Source organism: Ostrea edulis, chromosome 1 (assembly GCF_947568905.1).
Source record: "Ostrea edulis chromosome 1, xbOstEdul1.1, whole genome shotgun sequence".
Classification (NCBI taxonomy): Eukaryota; Metazoa; Mollusca; class Bivalvia; order Ostreida; family Ostreidae; genus Ostrea; species Ostrea edulis.
The window spans coordinates 13656019-13676339 of record NC_079164.1 but is presented as its reverse complement, the minus strand read 5'-3'; the positions used below and the strand labels follow the sequence as shown (position 1 = coordinate 13676339).

General features: G+C 36.0%; 1 protein-coding gene across 2 annotated transcripts; it reads right to left on the bottom strand.

Moving 5' to 3' along the window:
- Positions 1-3488: 3488 nt before the first annotated feature.
- On the bottom strand, positions 3489-16817 carry LOC125661244 (von Willebrand factor A domain-containing protein 7-like). 2 transcript variants are annotated; one of them, XM_048893202.2, is made up of 20 exons: positions 16521-16817; positions 16073-16195; positions 15792-15965; positions 15520-15589; positions 15334-15413; positions 13962-14153; positions 11462-11683; positions 11149-11268; positions 9389-9550; positions 9151-9272; positions 8910-9069; positions 6807-6883; positions 6551-6707; positions 5818-5984; positions 5584-5695; positions 5142-5343; positions 4990-5059; positions 4700-4911; positions 4357-4489; positions 3489-4143 (listed from the first exon to the last, which is right to left on the bottom strand). In XM_048893202.2, the coding sequence occupies exons 1-20, from the start codon at positions 16735-16737 to the stop codon at positions 4027-4029; spliced, it is 2889 nt and encodes a 962-aa protein (XP_048749159.1). In that variant the 5' UTR covers positions 16738-16817; the 3' UTR covers positions 3489-4026. The 2 variants fall into 2 exon arrangements, with proteins under 2 accessions (XP_048749159.1, XP_048749167.1); XM_048893210.2 differs by having other exon boundaries at positions 4107-4217.
- Between the last annotated feature and the right edge of the window lie 3504 nt (positions 16818-20321).

Here is a 20321-nt window from a genome sequence, read left to right as displayed (position 1 = left end):
AAAGAGTCCATTATAACCAAACTTCTTTATATTTAATAAATATTGATTGTATATTGTTTAACGTCCCTCTCGAGAATATTTCACACATATGGAGACGTTACCATTGCTGGTGAAGGGCCGTAAAAGTTTGGCATATGCTCGGCGATTACGGCCTTTGAGTAGGGAGAGGTCTTTATCGTGCCACACCTGTTGTGACACGGGGCCTAGGTTTTTGCGGTCTCATCCGAAGGACCGCCCCATTTAGTTGCCTTTTACGTCAAGCAAGGGGTACTGTGGACCCGGAGCGTGATTCCTTATACGCATGTTTGATATAGCATGTTTTACTTTACAGAGGACTCACGGCTGATGTGGTCGGTATACAGGGCATGATTACTCCTTGGTGTTTCCAGGTGTCCACATGCATGCTGTTATCAATTTTGTGTTCTTTCTAGGATGTATAAGATTGGTCTCTGTTCGTTTTCTTTACCTTTTTTCATTCACGGTACATGTAGTTCTTGTTTAAAAGCTGGATCTTCATATTTGTATTAAATTCCAATGCAGGAATTGGTTCCCAGTACCCCTTGCTTGTCGTAAGAGGCAACTAAATGGGGAGGGTCCTTTGGACGAGACTGTAAAAACCGAGGCCCCGTGTCACAGCAGGTGTGGCACGATAAATAACCCACACTTCTCAAAGACCGTAAGCGCCGAACATAGGCCTAAATTTGCAGCCCTTCACCTAATCTCAGCGAGATTCGTCGAGGCTGAATATTTGGACTGACGCCTCTTCCGAATCTCAGACCAGTGTCACATAAAGTGATTCGGGAAATCTTGCCTGAACTTCGGCCGCTTGTTGTGATTAAAATGGGTTAAATTAAACTTCTTGTCCGCTTCAACTTTTCGCCTTAGACATCCTATTAACTCCCTATCACAATGAAACATGCATTTCTTACCTTTACAAGGTGTAAATCCCACAGTAATTCAAGTTGGCTATTTTCGAAGCCATTGCAAACGGCCACCATTTCATATTTTACCTTCTCAACACTGGAGAGTTCCGATATACTACTTCATGACAATTTGTACTATGATTGAAAATACAGAACTTACTGGTTGACAATTACTTTGTACAAAGCATTTAAGCATAAAAATTAAAAGTAATAAAAAGAAAACTGTGTAATATTTAATCAATCTATTTGAAGGCGTCCTAAACTATCGGAACTCTTCAGTGTTGAGAAGGTAAAATATGAAATGGTGGCCGTTCGCAATGGCTTCGAAAATAGCCAACTTGAATTACTGTGGGATTTACACCTTGTAAAGGTAAGAAATGCATGTTTCATTGTGATAGGGAGTTAATAGGATGTCTAAGGCGAAAAGTTGAAGCGGACAAGAAATTCAATTTAACCCATTTTAATCGCAACAAGCGGCCGAAGTTCAGGCAAGATTTCCCGAATCACTTTATGTGACACTGGTCTGAGATTCGGAAGAGGCGTCAGTCCAAATATCCAGCCTCGACGAATCTCGCTGAGATTACCCTTCACCAACAATGGTGACGTTTCCATATGAGTGAAAATTCCTTGAGAGGGACGTTAAACAATACACAATCAATCAATAAACATACAATTCATGTCCTCCACTCTTCCCAGTTGATTTTTATGAAATTGTTTTCAATTTGTGTATTCATATGATTGTATTTCAAGCCCATATGATATATATCTTGTTTCATTGGATTTTTAAAGAAACCACTAACCTAAAATGCTGAATACGAAATTAACAGATTGCCAAATACGTGATTCTGAGTTACCATGTCATATAACTGTCTGGGTTCTCACCCCTACGACCTAAGTTTGGTTATCAGGATTGCATGTGAGAAGGTAGTGTGACCGCCCGCTCGAACACGTGCGTTTCCTCTGAGTACTTTAGTTTTCTCCCACATCAATGATCCGTACGTGTAAATTTAAATTGTAGAACTTGCATTTTCCACCTACACGCTGATATTTTATCACAAAATTACCAATGAAGCATATCTATAATATATTTATGGAAAGAATCAGGAAGCGGTCATAATACATACAAGGTAATTGAACAAAAATTGTTAAATATATACGATAAGCAAGATTTTTTATCGTCTTTTTCAGCGTCACCAAAATGTTTTTATATCAACACCTTATTGATAATTTTTGTTATACCCGTATCTTAAAAAAAACAATTGATTCCAATGGAAATGAATCTATAACAAAATTTCGAATGTCTTCTCATTCTTTGAACATTGAGAAGGGCAGGTATAAAATATTTCAAGAGGTAATAGATTTTCTACATTATGTAATCTAAATGAGATTGAAGACGAATTTTATTTCATTTTATAATGTCCTTTTGATTTAAGAAATGAATTTATTATTTTTCCGTTGGATATGGAGGTATACCACGAAAAAAAGACGGAAAACTGCATTATTGCGTGTAACGCATGATGCAAATGTTTTATGTCTTTTTTTCCCGTGGTATACCTCCATCCAACAAATAACAATGAATTTATTCCTTATCTTTAATATTTTAAAACATTGAGTTTATATGATAAAACATAATATGATTTGAGTTGAATTAATGAGTTATTATTGTACTACATTCTATGTACATTTCGAGATGGGCGTAGTAATGTGTGAATACACAACTTTAAAAACAAACCTAAATGGCGACTTCCACGAACTGTTCTTTACTGGTGAGCAAACGGGTTTCTTATGAACTGAAGAATTCAGTTTTAAAAGGATGAGTTAGAGATAAGTCCTGTTGAGAGAAAATTGCTGGAATTTTGTTGAGTGGAACTGGAGTTAAGTGCAAAGTTCAATGTCGGTACTAACGGAAAGCGTGGGACACGTGCATAATCATGATGTGGGATGCCAGGTAGGGTTCTCTTTAGGGTTGTCACGGCTTCCAGGTGGACAAGTGAGTGTTACAGAGGGTTTTTCGAGTTTTTCAGTGAATTTTGAATTTTGAAGGCGTAACAGCTGTTGTAACGTCATACGGAAGCCTCGTTTCGGTGCCCACTCATAAACATTATGCCGGTATTCGAAACCATAGTTGTTGAGGGCTACGATATTGCAATATCTCTGAGGCAGTGTGTGGTGTATCTGGTATTTGCATTTGTGACATGAAGGAAGTTGTTGCAAGGTGCAAACTGGACTATTGTCATCCGGGGGGTGGGGGGGGGGGGGGGGGGTTGTCCTCAAATGGCCATGTATATTTCATTTTGCATAATTAATTATTATTTATATTTGATATTTGTTTGTTTTTGTTTAATGGACTTTTATAGATCGATAGAATTGTCAAGTTTTTCTTTTCATGATTCCCTAATATATATATAAATACGAAGCATCCAGAAGAATCCCCAACATTCCAAAAGAAAGTAGTTCCGGTCATTTATTACTATTTTTTCGTTGGATATTATATTCCAATAATTTTTCAACCAATGAAAAAGCGTGTAACATGTAAAATTAAATGATAACGATTTGAGAATTAAAAATATCAAACTATTTTATTACAAATAAAACCATTGTCTTCAAATCAGTAAAGCTTCCTAGTGTACATAATACTAAAGAACTCAATAATTTAGGAAAGTTCCTACAACAGGCTACAAAGTTAAGATCTTCATGTAATTCATGAAATATTGTACTTGCAAAGACATATTATATACGTGTACTGTATCATGCAAGTTGAAATGCATTGATTTTATATCCTCAAAATTGTACATGTATATGTATGTCTACTCACCCTCTACTGTCTTATTTGTATATATTTGTAAATATATTATATTTAAACCGATGAGCTGTATAGCTGCAGGAAATCAAGAATCTGAATCTGAAGAAAACAATATATGGACAATAGTACTTTCAATTAGTTGGATTCCTTAAAAAATAATCATAAATTCTAAGTTGAATAAGAACATATGTAAATAGTTTTAAAAAATAAAGAAATGTGAGCAGCATTGATTACAGAATAATCCATAGTCTGAATATACTGTCAGGATAACTGAATAGGAAAAATTCCATCTTTTCGCAATCATGTTCCAATCCTTGCATTTCTTCTTATACAAGTCACTGCTACCACTAGGAGACACACAAGTGCCAGCACACCAACAATACTCCCAATGACCACTGGAAGAATATCTGTTTCCTTCTAAAAGAAGCAATCGGTCCCTTCTTTCATAAATTGATATAATTTTAACTATATGCACTTACTGCGAACATTACCTGTAAAGAATTTATACATTCATTCTTCCCTGTCTTGGTTTTGCAGTGTTACGAAAAGGTTTAGTAAATTTTGCGAAATCTTTGTATACAACAAAGATATTGCAATAGATAAGATTTGGTTACTCAAAACACAGGTTACCTGACTCGCATCCTTGCTAGTACTGTGGATGGACTGAACGGTGAAACCCCCCGAGAAATCCAATGATTGAACAACCGAGTAGAAATCACTGTCAAACACTTGAACCTCTGTTGACGGAGTACAGCAGTCTCCTCTACAAATAACCCACAAAATCTTAAAATATTCATTGATATATAAAGCAGCTAAAGAATATCTTTCCTTGGAAACCATGAAAAACGTTAATAATCCATTTTGCCTTGCATATTGAACTTTGTCTTCCAAATTTGTATTCACAAGATTCACAAATGAAAACATTTTCACATTTTCTAGAATGTTTAAAATAGAATGAAGAGAGAACACATACCTTATAGATACGTTTATCCTCGAATCATTTTTGACGTAGAATAGTAGAGCGACAGACGACAACGTGATGTTGGTGACGTTGACATCAGAGAATTGGAGAAGGACATCTGCCTTCCAGGAGTAAAGAGAACAGTTGGCAGTGTTCAGAGAGGCGATAGGGCAATCACTGGATTTGTTTATATGCACAAATTCTGGGTGTTGTTTGTGGGTAAGCTGTGAATTGTCAAAGGAACATGTTTTACTTCGGATGTCTGAGCACCTATTTCTTTATCGACGAGAAAGTCTACTTACCATAATAGTATTTTGTTTCCTTTGTAAATCGATGGAGTCTCCTTTCTTCTGTACACCAATGGAATATTTTCTATCAAAATATCTACCCTTTAGGTGCGGTTTTCTTTAAGAAAATAGATGAAGTACAAAATTGAGGAAATACTGCAGCTTACAATGTGTGTGAAGAACTTGTGCCGATTACAGGAAAATTTGACGTAAAATTGTCGAACGGAGGAAGAGAAACTGGGATTGCTGCATCTCCGTTCGTCAGACGTCCCTGGGTGATGTTAATTGTCATTGTGAGCTCAATGGGGGAATCGCCCTTGTTTGTGATTGTGAATGTGATATTGAATGGTTCATCATATCTCTTCTCTTCTGTTATAGAAAAATATTTCGCATGGATATCATGAATGAAAGGTGAAGATAACGAACAGTGATCAATCTCATAACTCCTACAAGCAATACAAAATAGATAGTTGGGCAAACACGGACCCCTGGACAATAATACAAATCATCTTCACATAATTAAAGTTGCTGAGATGTTCTGATCTATATTTATCTTCAGTATTTCTAATGGAAATTACTCTAGTTCTCCTTTCTCGACGCTCTTGTTACCTGTGATCTGTTGAACGGAAAGGTCAATCATCACGGGTTCTATGAAGACAGTTCGTGTTCTCCTGAACTCAAATCCTAGTCCGTCTGTGCCCTCCATCACTATGGCTGAAACCTTTATATTCAAAAGTTGTTTTTGAAATATATTGTACACTTTGAAATTGAATTTCCTTCCATTTTTTTTTTTTATCTAAAGACGAAACTTATATTCTTAAACATCGACTTTCAGATACTTACCGTTGTGTTTAACTTTAATTCTGATAGAAATATGGTATGAATTGTGGAATTATTAACCAATGGGAAAATTTCAATGTAATGTAATCCAGATTTTGTCAAGACACCCATTCGATCAACAGTTCCATTTCCCAGACTGTACACTGTCGTCATTAAGCTGTATCTGTGCCCTGTGAACGATAGCTCATGAAAGGTAAATCAGAGGAGATGAAAGTACTGCTGAAGCATTATTCATTTTATTAAATGAGATTTTATGTTTATGTGACAGAAAAGTGAAATAACAGATCTAAAAATTTACAATAAAAACAATTTAGTGAGTTCCCGTCTGTCAATCAAAGCGTATAGTGACACACTGCAAATAAAAAATGTTTGTAAAATATATATGCCCCCGTCTTGAAAAATTCATATGGATATACATATGCATCATCTAATTGATGTATATTCTTATCTCCAATTTGACACTTGACCTTTGACCATGTGACCTGAAAATAAATAGGGTACTCTTCTACTCAAACCAATCCAAATTTGAAATATCGTAACGATCAAGAGAATAGTTCTTAAGATATTAAGCGGACAACATGTGATCTACCGCCCGCCCTACAGGTGCAAAGCAATATGCTCCTATTCTTTGAAGGAGGATATAAATGTCGGGGTTATTTAGATTTACTGAATTATTTGTGTTGATTTGAATGATATATACCGGTATAATTTAAGGATATATACCGGTATAATTTACCTTCTATTGGGTTTCCGTCCAAAGCGGATAATAATCCATCATCCATTTCCATGAGATGTGTTGCAAAATATAGTGAACTTTGGGCTGTTATATTCACAGTTACGGAATCGTTTTCTGGGTCTACAATCATTAGATTCCATTCACCAGGCAGTGGACTCTAAACAATAAGTTATATTAGATATATAGGGAAAGCTATGTATGTAAAAAGTAATTGGAAATTTGTAATTCCATAATTCTTGTATGAATATGGACTCACCTTCATAGTTACAATATTAAGCTTCATTGTGGACATGTACATGAATCTAATGTCTTTATTAAATGTAATCTGTATATCTGAAATGGTACAGCAGAAATAAGGTCTGTACATAAATGTATATAAAACATGCCATTGGTAAGGGTATCATGTAAGAACCATTTCAAAGATTGCACACAAAATTACATCATTTATATTAGAAATGTTGCTTTACTTTATACTTCTAAAGATTGGGGACTTTCTCGTGTTTATATGGTATGATCACCTTTCATTCACTATGTACAAGCGGTGTAAAACATTTTTCACTGTATTCTTCTATGACGTTTGAAAATATAATCATCTACTTACAAATGTTGGGAAAATGTAACAAGAGGCCCATGGGCCTAGAATCGCTCTTCTGAAACATTGTAGAACAGGCAAAAATTCTCATTAACCAAGATTCATCAATTAACAAAGTTTGATGATGTTAAAAATTTAAATGTAACTGTCCAAAAGTAGGTCACGGTGACCTACTTTTGGTCGACACACTAAAGACTCAAGATGCATCAACTGACAAGTCAAATAGTATTCAAATATAGCCGTCAAATTCCAAAAGAAGGCCACAGTGACCTACTTTTTGGTCGACACAATCCAAAGACTCGAGATGCATCTACTGACAAAGTTTGATAATTGAAGTCAAATAGTATCTGAAATATTCAGATATAAACGTCAAATTCCAAAAGTAGGTCACAGTGACCTACTTCTTGGTCAACACACTCTTCTGAAGACTCCAGACCCATCAACTGACAAAGTTTGATGATTGTAAGTCAAATAGTATCTGAAATATTCAAATATGGCCGTCAAAATCCAAAATTAAGTCACGGTGACCTAATTTTTGGTCAAAGCACTCTGAAGACTCAACATGCATCAACTGACAAAGTTTGGTAATTGTAAGTCAAATAGTTTCTGAAATATCAAAATATAGCCGTCAAATTCCAAAAGTAGGTCACGGTGACCTACTTTTTGGTCAACAAACTATGAAGATGCATCAACTGACAAAGTTTGATGATCCTAGCTTTCACAGTGTCCAAAATATGCATCTAAAATTGAAAATGTTAAATTTTAATGTCTGCAAAATCAAAAAGTAGGTCACTGTGACCTACTTTTTTTAAAATAAATATGTTTCGAGGCCTCTAGACGCATCAACTTACAATGTTTGATGATTCTAAACCTCTCGGTATCTGAAATAACAACCTAAAATGTATTCATAAATAATTAGCCATAAAATTCAGAAAGTAGGTCATGGTGACATACTTTTCACATGACGCAGTTTAAGGTCCCATGATCCATCAACTGACAACTTTTGATGATAACAGGCTCAAAAGTGTCCAAGATATGCATCAAAATCCATTTAATAATAATTACCTGCGAAATTCAAAAAGTAGGTCACCATGACCTACTTTTGAGACAACATGATGTTAGGTCCTAAGATGCATCTACTGACAAAATTTGATGATCCTAGTCTTTATACTAGGCAAAATATCAAAGTTTTAACAAAACAAAATTTAAGGTCAACTTTGAAGTGACCTTGAGACCACATCCTTTGCCCCAGGATGATGCCTTGAACATTTTTTTTTATCTACAACCTATCTTCATCCTTCTGCATAACTTTGGTGATAATTTGTCTAGTGGTTCTTGAGAAGACTTTTTAGCAACCACTACTTTTGTTTGCATTTTCCTAATTATCTCATCTTGTTAAAGGGTCACAACCCTAGTTTTAGTACAAATGAAAGCCCTTGGGCCAAGGATACCCTGTGACAAATTTGACAAAAATTGGCCAAGGATTTCTTGAGATATAGCTCTTTTTCCAAAAAATTGACGCACACCGCACGCCAGACATATGGCCATATGATTAGCTCTTTGAGCCTTTGGCTCAGAAGAGCTAAAAAGTGTCTGTTTAATGTTTAGAATAAAAATCAATGGGTTTTCTTATACAGACGACACTTTCCTTCTAGTACTGATGACGCATTATTTCTTATGCAGACGACACAATCTATCTTCTACGGATAAAAGACTCTGTCTCCTACAAATGACGCATCAATTCTTCAAATGATGATGTAGTCTTACCGTTAGGATTCCTCAGTTGTATATTGCTACTTAGATTTTTACTCTTTCCCATTATTGCAATTTTCACCACAGATGAATCCGTGTCGATGAATATCTTTAAATTACTACCACTTCTTATAGTCTTTACTTCGTTTATTACATCCGCAGATGGCAAGGTTTCCTGAACACACAAGAGAAAAAAGATTTTGAAACTATAGTAGAAAAAAGTAGTTGAATTTCCCATTTCGTATTTTTTTCTTACCTCCATGACGGTTTCCATAACTTCGTCAATTTGTTCTTTTGTTGTTTCGTGGACAGATCCTCCTGTTTTTTGAGCAATTTTGTTAAACTGGTCCACGGTACTTCTCGTGTGTCGTGTGTCCCCTGTGACAGGAGTTAGATATCATTCAGACGTTTCTGAATAAATTCAATATAAAATAACTATCCCCTCTTTGTGATATTTCCCCATAGATCTATATATTGAATTCAGAAATGAATACTTTTGTCTCGAGTGCGTCGTCCACAGACTCCAGTTAGCATGAAGATGATGGAAATGTCACGTTGTATGGCTTCCTGTATAACATGGGACATTTCGCTCTTGTCTTTTGCGTCGGCATCAGTGAACACGTATACCGTGGACCCAGGCAAGGAAAGTTCAATTGCTAAAATTAGAACGTCAATCACTTTGTTTTCTTTAAGTCTCTACAAAATTTTCCCTCAAATCGAGACTTCACAAGCTATACGTAAATTGCCACAAATAAAGCATTTTTTGCGTCCAGGTTCGTAGCAGTGATGGTTCGTTGACGTGCCGCAACATGAGTGAAGAGTTCTAAGGGACGTAAAACAAATAAACAAAGCAAACATAACCTTGGGACATTGATTTCATCACTACCTGAAGGTGGTAGCATATTAAGGACTATTCTTAATCTTACAGTTCTTGAGAATCATTTTACAGATTTTGTCCAATGTATTGCTATGTAAAACATTGATGCATTTCGAGGCCCCGTCCAACTCTCCTCCTCCCTAGATCATGATTTAAGGGACTTGTATATTTGCAGTACGCGAGGATGTTTGCATATCAATATAACAAACCATGACCCTGTTGTTCTTTAAAAACAATTACAAAATATATAATTCCCACATATTGCCATGTAATTTTTTTATCCCCTACTGTGGCTCCACCCTCAAGGGCAATGATTGAAATGAACAGGAATCTCCATCAGCCGAGTATACACGTCTATTAACACGGCTAATCATAGACTCATGAGCAAAATATTTTTAGAACATTTTACTATTATACCCCCACGTAAGACTTTGATCCCCAATGGTGGTCCTACCTACCTCCAGGGGCTACAAAGTATCTGTACTACCTCAAGATGGTTTCATAATCATGACCCTGCTGTTCTTGAGAAGATCTTTCTATATAACTAAGAACATCAATTTACCCTACTTAATCCCATCCCTGAGGACCATGATTTGGACAAACATGAATCGCCGGAAGCTTCCATATAAGTTTCATCTTCCTAACTCAGTGGCACTTGAGAAAATGACCTTTAAATGAGCTCATCCTTATTTTGCCATTTCTTGATTATCTCCCTTTGGAATGGATATGGCTCTTCATTTGACCAAACTTGAATTTCCTTCACCCATGGGTACTCTGTGCCAAGTTTGGGTGAAATTGGCCCAATGGTTTTGGAGAAGATGAAATTGTGGGGAAAAAAATACAACGTTGATAGAAAACAGAGAGATTTTGATCAGAAAACCACACATGTACCTTCGCCTCAGCTAAGGTAAAAATACAGACGGACTGTGTAACGCTTGCAAGTAAGATGATGGTATATACTACAGAAACATAAATATTAAGATAATATAAGATGGTCGTTATGATGTATTGATCTAGTACAACCTATCATTGGGTCAAATGCTGTCGGATGTGTTCATACCGATTGTTAGGCCGTTCTTGGCACACTGATTTTGACTACGGATAACTCCGTTTACCTTATCAAGATATAGGTTTCACGACGGATGTGAACAATCGACAGGGAATGCTTACTCATCCTAGGAACCTGACCCCACCTCTGGTATATCCAGGGGTCGGTGTTTGCCCAACTCTCTATTTTGTATTCCTTATACGAGTTATGAGATTGATCACTATTCGTTATCTTCAGCTTTCATATCAATGTACATTTGTATGGTGAGACCAACCAGCCGATAATGAAAGATATTATTCGTCTTAATTGATTTGTTGTGTATCGAGTACCTGCTAAAGTTCCCGCCAAAGCGTACTCCGGACAGTCTCCACCGCCGTGGGCGTGTAAGAGCTGCAGTTGCTGAATCATCTGATATCCATCTGACGTGTTATATCGCATTCCTACCTTCACTTAAAGATAAAGGGGGGCGTATTCTAAGTAATTTCATACTTTCGCATTCCCATCTTCACTTTTAAAATAATTAGAGATACTTATTCCTAATTCTTATTGATGTTTAAGAACCATTCTATCAAAACTCTACAAAGGAAAGATCATATTGATATCTTTATACATGTATCACAGAATTGCCAACTTGAAAATAACCTGGGTCGTTGAATGTGGTGAGAACGTAGCGCTCTGGTTCATTTTCTGTTCCCTGTATATTAGTGACAATGTTCACAGAATTTCTTATCACTGCTCTGATGTCGTCAGACATGGAACCAGTGGTATCAATGGCGAACGCAATGGAATATCCTTTCCTTGTGTTTTTCCTTCGAAGTTTAAAAACTTGAAGGAACGTTTTTAATCCGATCAGATGAACCAGGCCTAATACGGACGATAGTAAGAAACATTATTTTTCAAAAATTTCAATGCTCCATCAATACATTTCTTTAAAAATACATTAAGATAGGATATAAAAGTTTAAACTGAAATAGCAGCAAAACTAAAACAACAATAAAAACCAACAGATAATTCGTTTTTAAAAACTTTGAAGGTGTTGCACGTCTCATGTTAATTTCCCTAGAGGTGTTGCATGAAAGATCGAAAAATTTAAGTTATTCAAATATATGACAAAACCAATTGGAAGGTATGTCTTGATTCAATAATTTTTGAAAATAAGTTTGAAAGACGTGTATTGACAAAAGTAGCCAAAATATTTCGAGTTGAAATCAAGCAATAAGCGATTTATATGATTTTTAGCGTTAAAATGGAGGGGTATCCCCGAATTTCAGAAAAACTGCCTCCGTAAAACAAAATAAATTTAGCATGAGCATGTTCTTCGAGTTTTTCCTCTAAAAAAACTGTCGCTTTGAAATTTTGTTTCACGAGGGCATTTTTTGTTTGTTTGGAAATTTAAAAAAATCGAAACGACTTCACTATTATTATTTTCAACTTCACCTGTACGTTAATTTTCCTAAGTAATGTATGGTCTACTGCGTGGTTTAGTGGATAAGGTCGTCGACTCTTAATTGTTAAGATGTTTTCTATTTTTAAAACGAACGAGTTCGACCCCCTCACGAATATATATATATATATATATATATATATATATATATATATATTCTTCATCTTCCTTTTCCATCTAGATTTTTTTTCTTAATTGAAACACGCTTCTAGTTTTTATAAATGTTTCGTGTCAAATCTCTGTTTATTACCATGTGACGAGTTTGAAATAAGCTTCCAACATGGACACTGTTTAGTTTGTGAATAAGACTCTCAACAAACACGCCGAATACAGCAAGCAATACCTTTGTTTTGAAAGTCAAGGCTGCTAACGAGAACTTGTATGTTTTTCTGAATGAAAGTTGTTGACAAAGGCATGGTGCCTTTTACGAAAAAACGTTGTGAACTTTGCAAAGCTTTGGAAGAAAAACTTAAAGGCCAAACGAGCTAAATAACCGTTAAACAGTTTGAGTTTATTATATGTATTCCAGTAGCAAATTGATATGTTGAATCAATTTTTACAGGTGCATGTATTTTGAATAATGTTGAATTAACGCGTATTAAACTTCCCATATATTGTTTTGTGGCCAAAGTCACGTGCAGTTGCCAATTGTTGGTTGTAGAAAATAAAACATACGAGTATAAGAGCTTTCGGACTGTAGTAGTATAGAATATTAAATATTTGATACACTCGTAACATGTAACCGTATACATTGTATCTGATACTCAGGAAAAAAGAAGACAATTTAATAATTTTCACGATTTCAAAAATTATCTTTAGACTACATGTATAATATATTGACACATAAAATGTATTAGGCTTGTCCCTAGTACCGGGGAATCCTTCAGGTATTTAAATGGCAAATACGCAATAAAGTGCACCGCCACGGCACATGATACGCCCGTCACATATTGTTAACAGTATAGATTGTACCCATTAAAACATTTTTTTTTATATCACCTTAATTAAATGTCACAGTGACCTTAAAGTAGGATGCGACACACCTTCTACCTAAGATGCATTAGTTGACCAATTTTGGTGATTCTAGGTCTAATAGTTTTCAAGTTATGAGCCGGACAAGTTTTTGCCATATATGGCCATATCTTCTTAATGAAAAGTCACAGTGACCTGGTTTTAATGTGCGACACACCTTCTACCCAAGATGTATCTACAGGCAAAGTTTGATGATTCTAGGCCTTGTAGTATTTAAGTTACGGGTCGGACACGAAAAAGCTAACAGACGGACGGACATCTTCTTAATGAAAAGTCACAGTGACCTGGTTTTAATGTGTGACACACCTTCTACCCAAGATGTATCTACAGACAAAGTTTGATGATTCTAGGCCTTGTAGTATTTAAGTTACGGGTCGGACACGAAAAAGCTAACAGACGGACGGACATGAACGCCATACCATAATACCGTCTTAAGACGGGCGTATAATGAGTATGAATATGAATGAAGGTCAGTTCTACGTCACGAATGTTGGCACGGAGCTCCGATTAGGGAAAATTCCCGCTTCTGTGCAACACCCTCTTTATTTACTCTACAAATGATTTGACACAACGTTTTCCCTGTTATTTGAACCTTTTGCGAATTCCCTTTTTACCATCCATCAGTTTAAAACTATGTGTTTCCTGTAATTTGAGCATTATACCTACCCGAACTATTTGCAGAAATAAAAAAATCGGTTGCCATGACAGCTGCTTCTGATGCTTGCGGGTGCAAGTAATAGTGAGGAGAGAAGGTGACATTAAATCGTTCCTTGTTTATTCCACCTCGTGCCGGAATTTTGGAGCTCCGGTCTCCCAGGCCTCCATGGCTACATTTCCCGGACTGATAGTCGCTTGGTTCTGGAACAAAAATTGAAGACTGACACTGATGTTTAAAAATATGAACATCGTACTCGGTACCATATCCTGTACTCGATATCATATCCACAAACATGGCATATACTTAAAAATGAATTCGGTTTTATTTAATTAATAATACATGGGTAAATGTGTGTATGAAACGATACATGAGCTGTTACTCTATCTTCTCTATGTAGACATGTTCTGCTAAATGTAAAATTTATACGGTACCAATTTTGATGCACCAGATGCGCATTTCGACAAATAATGTCTCTTCAGTGCTAAATGTGAAATAACAATGCAGTGAAAAGTATACCCTTAGGGTTGGAAAGTGTTTCTATTTAAAGTTTACAAACACATGAGAATAGGAACTGCTACGTATTATGCCGGCATACTTAATGAAGCACAATGAGAGTATGTACTGCTAAGCATTATGTCGGCATACTTCATGAAGCACAATGAGAGTATGTACTGCTAAGCATTATGTCGGCATACTTCATGAAGCACAATGAGAGTATGTACTGCTAAGCATTATGTCGGCATACTTCATGAAGCACAATGAGAGTATGTACTGCTAAGCATTATGTCGGCATACTTCATGAAGCACAATGAGAGTATGTACTGCTAAGCATTATGTCGGCATACTTCATGAAGCACAATGAGAGTATGTACTGCTAAGCATTATGTCGGCATACTTCATGAAGCACAATGAGAGTATGTACTTCTAAGCATTATGTCGGCATACTTCATAAAGCACAATGAGAGTATGTACTGCTAAGCATTATGTCGGCATACTTCATGAAGCACAATGAGAGTATGTACTGCTAAGCATTATGTCGGCATACTTCATGAAGCACAATGAGAGTATGTACTGCTAAGCAATATGTCGGCATACTTCATGAAGCACAATGAGAGTATGCCGGCGTGAATCGTTGCCGTTTATACCCTCATGTACTCATACTTCCAGAAAGGAAGTTTATTTCTTATATTTACATTTTACGTTCATTTCTGTCGAGATTCCCAGCCGTTAAAATAGGCGCACTATATTTACACGTATCAAAATTCATACGTGCATTGTTCACAGATACATCGTATTCATGACGAAAAGGTTATCATCGCAATAGGTAAGTAGGCGTTATCAAAGGCAAAAACATCGGGAATGAAAATATTTGATATTTACTGGCTGGTTTATGAATGTCTTGACCGCTTTTGTAACCACTAGTCAGTTTTCCTTCTCTGTAGTCGTTATTCCGGCAAGGTCTGAAAATTGAAATAAAAAAAATAAATACGTTTCATAATATACCAGCCTTAAGTAAATGTCCGGTTTCAATCTGCACTTGAACAGTATTTAACTTTGGTAACGCACCTGTCTTCACAGTTGTCACAAGTGTCCTCCGATAATGCCCACACCTCGTATCCAAGGTTTGGGACAAGGCCTAAATTATATCAAACGCAAGCCCAGGTATTAATACGGAGGAATGTCAACCATTTCGTAGAAAACGTACACGTAAGATTTGAAGTTTATGTTATCATATTACCGGTATGTAATATCCTTGTATAGCAATGTGGATCGTTATCTTTTTAAATCAGCTAAAAACAATTGAAGATATCACATCAGTTGATAAATATAGTGGATACCTAAATTCTTGTTGATTGTGACTCCCTTCATTTCTATCCAATTGGTGTTACTGTAAAACTCTTGCAACGTGTAGAGATACTGGCCGATGCAAACCAGTAGATAATCTTTATCCAAAGGATGTGTTCCAATGATTGTTTGTATTCGAAGTCTAAGGTTGCAGAGGTACATGTGCGCTGTTGGAAAATAATTTTTGTTCGTCACAGACAAAATTCCTATAGATAATACTGATAAAACCGCCATTAATTTGTCAGTGACGTGATACTTAATATTTTACACCCACCTCTGTAAATCTGTTCACCATTGACGTGAACATATGCTAATCCTTGGCTATTTTTCTGAACCTCGTTTTCGTGATCAATGATCGTCAGTATCACATTGTAAAATGTTTCGAATCCATCTGCGTCTGGGAACAAAGAAAGGAACTCATATATTTCTTGTCGATGAATATATAAAATCTTGCTTCTGATTCTACATTAAATAGATGGTAAAGCCGGTAAACGGTAAACTTTACTAATTGATAATGGAGTGTGTTTCCACCGATATCGGTAGATTACTCATGTATGTATTAAATGATGCAATAGTTCGAGGTATGTTTTAGAATCTTGTGAAGATGGCAAACACCGGAGGTATGGTGCATGGTTTAAGTCGTGGTAAAAATGAAAGTAAACCTACAAGTTGCATTTACCTCAACAATGGCTATAAAAAGGAAGAGAATGATATAAAAATACCAGATTCGAAGTAGTCCCTGACGATTTGTTTCGCGTCCGTGTGGGATGTGTTCACCAGAGCGTTAGATTGCAAAACCCTGGCCACACCTCGGAACACGCCCTCTATCGTTATTTCACGATGTGACCTTGTGTGGGGTTCACCGGGCACAGTCTGTGGCGGGAATGATAAGACAGGAACGGCCAAAATTAACACAAAACTCAACAGCTGGTTAAACATTTCCTCTAAAAAAGGAACTAGTACTTGAAATGTGAATCTCGCTACTGATAGCTTTCATGTACATGTGATATGACAGGCAGTCTGTGCTAATCGGGAAAGATAAATAATCAAACATGTATTATAAACGTAACACATGCATGCTATAGATACCAAATAAACCAAACATGTCACAGATCTACGCCTTGTAGCTGGTTATCTAAAAATAATTTTAAAAAATAGTCTTAATTTTAATTCTGTCTTCACCTAGCGCAAACATCCGTGTACCAAAGGACCCCATTGGAAATAAGGTTTCATGCTTTCATGGATTATCCTTGGTATGTATGTATGTATATACTGAATAAACATTTATTTCTATTTGCGCGCTGGCTCTGTGGTCAGAGCATTCGCTTCGTGACCGGGAGGTAGTCGGTTCGAGCCCCCAACCCCTCCCTCTGTACCTTAACCGCATGGAATTTATCATAGTTGCGAGTCTTTTGATGAAACCACAAGAAACGGACGTCTCATGTCACGACAGACGTTGATACGTTAAAGCCTTATTGCTACAGCTCTCAGCGCCATATATAGCTCTGTGGTACTTCAGCTACAGTTGGTGGCGTCACAGTGTAAGCGAGTCTCGAACCCCTGACCTTGTGGTCACGAAACGGACGCTCTAAATTCCGATATATGTCAGAATAGATAATTTGCACATCACTATAAATAGGGTGCACACTGAAATACACAGGTTTCCTGTCGATATAGTGATCTTCGAGTTCACTGAAATACACAGGTTTCCTGTCTATATAGTGACCTTCAAGTTCACTGAAATACACAGGTTTCCTGTCGATATAGTGACCTTCAAGTTCACTGAAATACATAGGTTTCCTGTCGATATAGTGACCTTCGAGTTCACGTCCATGAGTTACATGTTGACTTGGCTGTTTGTTGACTTAGTTGCATGGCATCACTGTTAAGTAGCAGTTTGAAAGTAGACATATTTTCTTTTATGTTAAAGAGGAATAATACATCGTCATCATGACTGACACCAATGGGAAAACCTGTTCCTTGTCCTTGTTCTTAATTTTGCACATTATCACCTAGTCGGATAACTCATTGTGTTTACGTGTTAATTGTCGATTTGCAGATCGATGTTTTGAGGTCAGCAGAAAATTTCTTTTCTTCCCAGGTGATTTTCTACTACGATTGCATGTTGATCACCAAATGAGGAAAATTTTCAATTTCTATATATCTTTGTACATATCCTCTACTTTCCATTCATAACAGTTTTCTCTGGTGCTTTATGCGTTTCATTTTGCGCAAAAATCATGAAATGACAATTTTACCACGACTTTCTCAAATTTTTGTTGAATGAATGATTGTATGAACTTTACGAAAATAATACATTAATGTCGTCTCTTTCAAGTTCACCAAAAAGTGTTCTTTATCGACATTTAATAGATAACTTTTGTTTACAACCATATCTCAAAAGACCAATCAACTTAAAAGAGGGGGGGGGGGATTATCATTAAATTCAGAACGTCTTCACATTCTTTGAATATTGAAAAAGGCAGGCACAACAATGTTTTAAGGACTGCGAGGCTTTGTAAATTATGTGATTATAATGGTATAGAGGATGAGTTTCATTTTATCCTGAAATGTCCATTTTACAACGATTTGAGAAATATATTAAGTGTTTTTATTACACAAAACCAAGTGTCTTTAAATTAGTTAAGCTCCTTAGTGTAGACAATACTCAAGAACTCAATAACTTGGGAAAATTCTTAGTTCAAGCTGTGAAAATACGAAGTTTAGCATTGTAAGTCAATAATGTAATTTTAGTATTTTTCTAATAACATGTGCATCTCATAATGTGATTAGATGTATATTATTTTATATTTGTAATTTTTTCTCCTCCTATCTTCTCCTGTCCACTCACCTGTTGTTTATCTTATACAATTAGATATATTGTGTATATACATGTACTAGATGTATTCCGATGAGTTGTATAACTTAAGGACAATAAAGAATTGAATTGGATTCTCTCTTCCACCAACAAAAACTGGGCGCCACCAGATGACTGAAAAAATTGTTGAGTGTGGCGGAAAACATCAAAACAATTAATCAATCAGCCTTCTTATATCACTAAAATTAGCAATTCTTCGCGGCCCATACAATAAATATCAACAGTCTCGTCTCCTCCGTTCTGTATTTAGACGCATGCAGCAAAATGACAGATTCTGCAAAAAAACCCCACAAAAAACCAAAAATTGATAAAACGAGATCAAAATAGAACATTTACCTGAGGAACAGCATGACTGTTGAATAAACAAGAATAATAGTTAGACGAAAGACGTGCGGGACTAGTCAAGATACTGCTCGACAAATAAGTGTCAAATCTCAACCTGTGTTAATTTTAACCTAGGGAACATGGAAGGGTTGGGTTGTCGTTAAAATAATGATTAATAATCACTTAATTATGGAAGCGTATTGCCTTAATAATCTCAAATAATAATCTCAAAATTTAACTGAAAAAGTTGGTATTCAAATGGGGCTCTTTAACGAATTTTTAAATAATTTTCTTTACGAAAACAAAATCAACATATTTGATGTAATTCAAAATAACGTGATGCAATATGTTTAAAAGTCCGAGTCAGTATGAAGAAACCTTGGATTTCCGGATGATCTTAAGTACAGTTAATTGATTTATTGATTGTATATTGTTTAACGTCCCTCTCAAGAATATTTCACTCGTATGGAGACGTCGCCATTGTAGGTATATGCTCGACGCTTATGGCCTTTGAGCAGGGAGATATCTTTATCGTGCCACATCTGCTGTGAGACAGGACCTCGGTTTTTGCGGTCATCCGAAGGACCGCCCCATTTAGTCGCCTCTTACGACAAGCAAGGGTTACTAAGGACCTATTTTAACCCGGTTCCGCACGGGATTAAAGTACACTTGAGAGTAAATTGATATTCATGCATTCAATTTTTTCAAAGTTTCAGCATTGAAACAAAACACGATTAAATGTGGAAAATAAAAGCAGTGTATATTCAAATAAATGTCCTACTTTGAGAGTATATTGTATATGTTGCATCATCACGAAATCATTTTGCATGCTGATACAATCATTTTGCATGCTGATACAATCATTTTGCATGTTGACATAATTTGAAGAAAAATGACGCACGCAATGGGATGAAATATGCCACAATAGAATAAATTTTGCTACGGCGGCATATTTCTGGTCTCCCTCTGCAAAATTTTATTCTTCAGATTACGTGAACATCAAATAGATTCATGTCAACATTCAAGATACATGCAGTAAGTCGACTTGTAAGATACTTATTTCATGAGAAAATGAAATATCAAACTATAGGTTAATTCAGTTCCTATATCCCTAACTGGCATCTATCATACAAGATGTAAATTTCACATGTTGACAAGACTCAACAAAAACAAGACAGAGGATGAAGTGTAGATAAAACAATTGATGACAAGTACATTTCAACAGTGTAAGGAGACTAAAAATAAACTGGAGACGATTAATAGAAGACATGGATTTTAGAATTGTTTAAACTTTAATGTTTACATGAATCCCATTTGATAC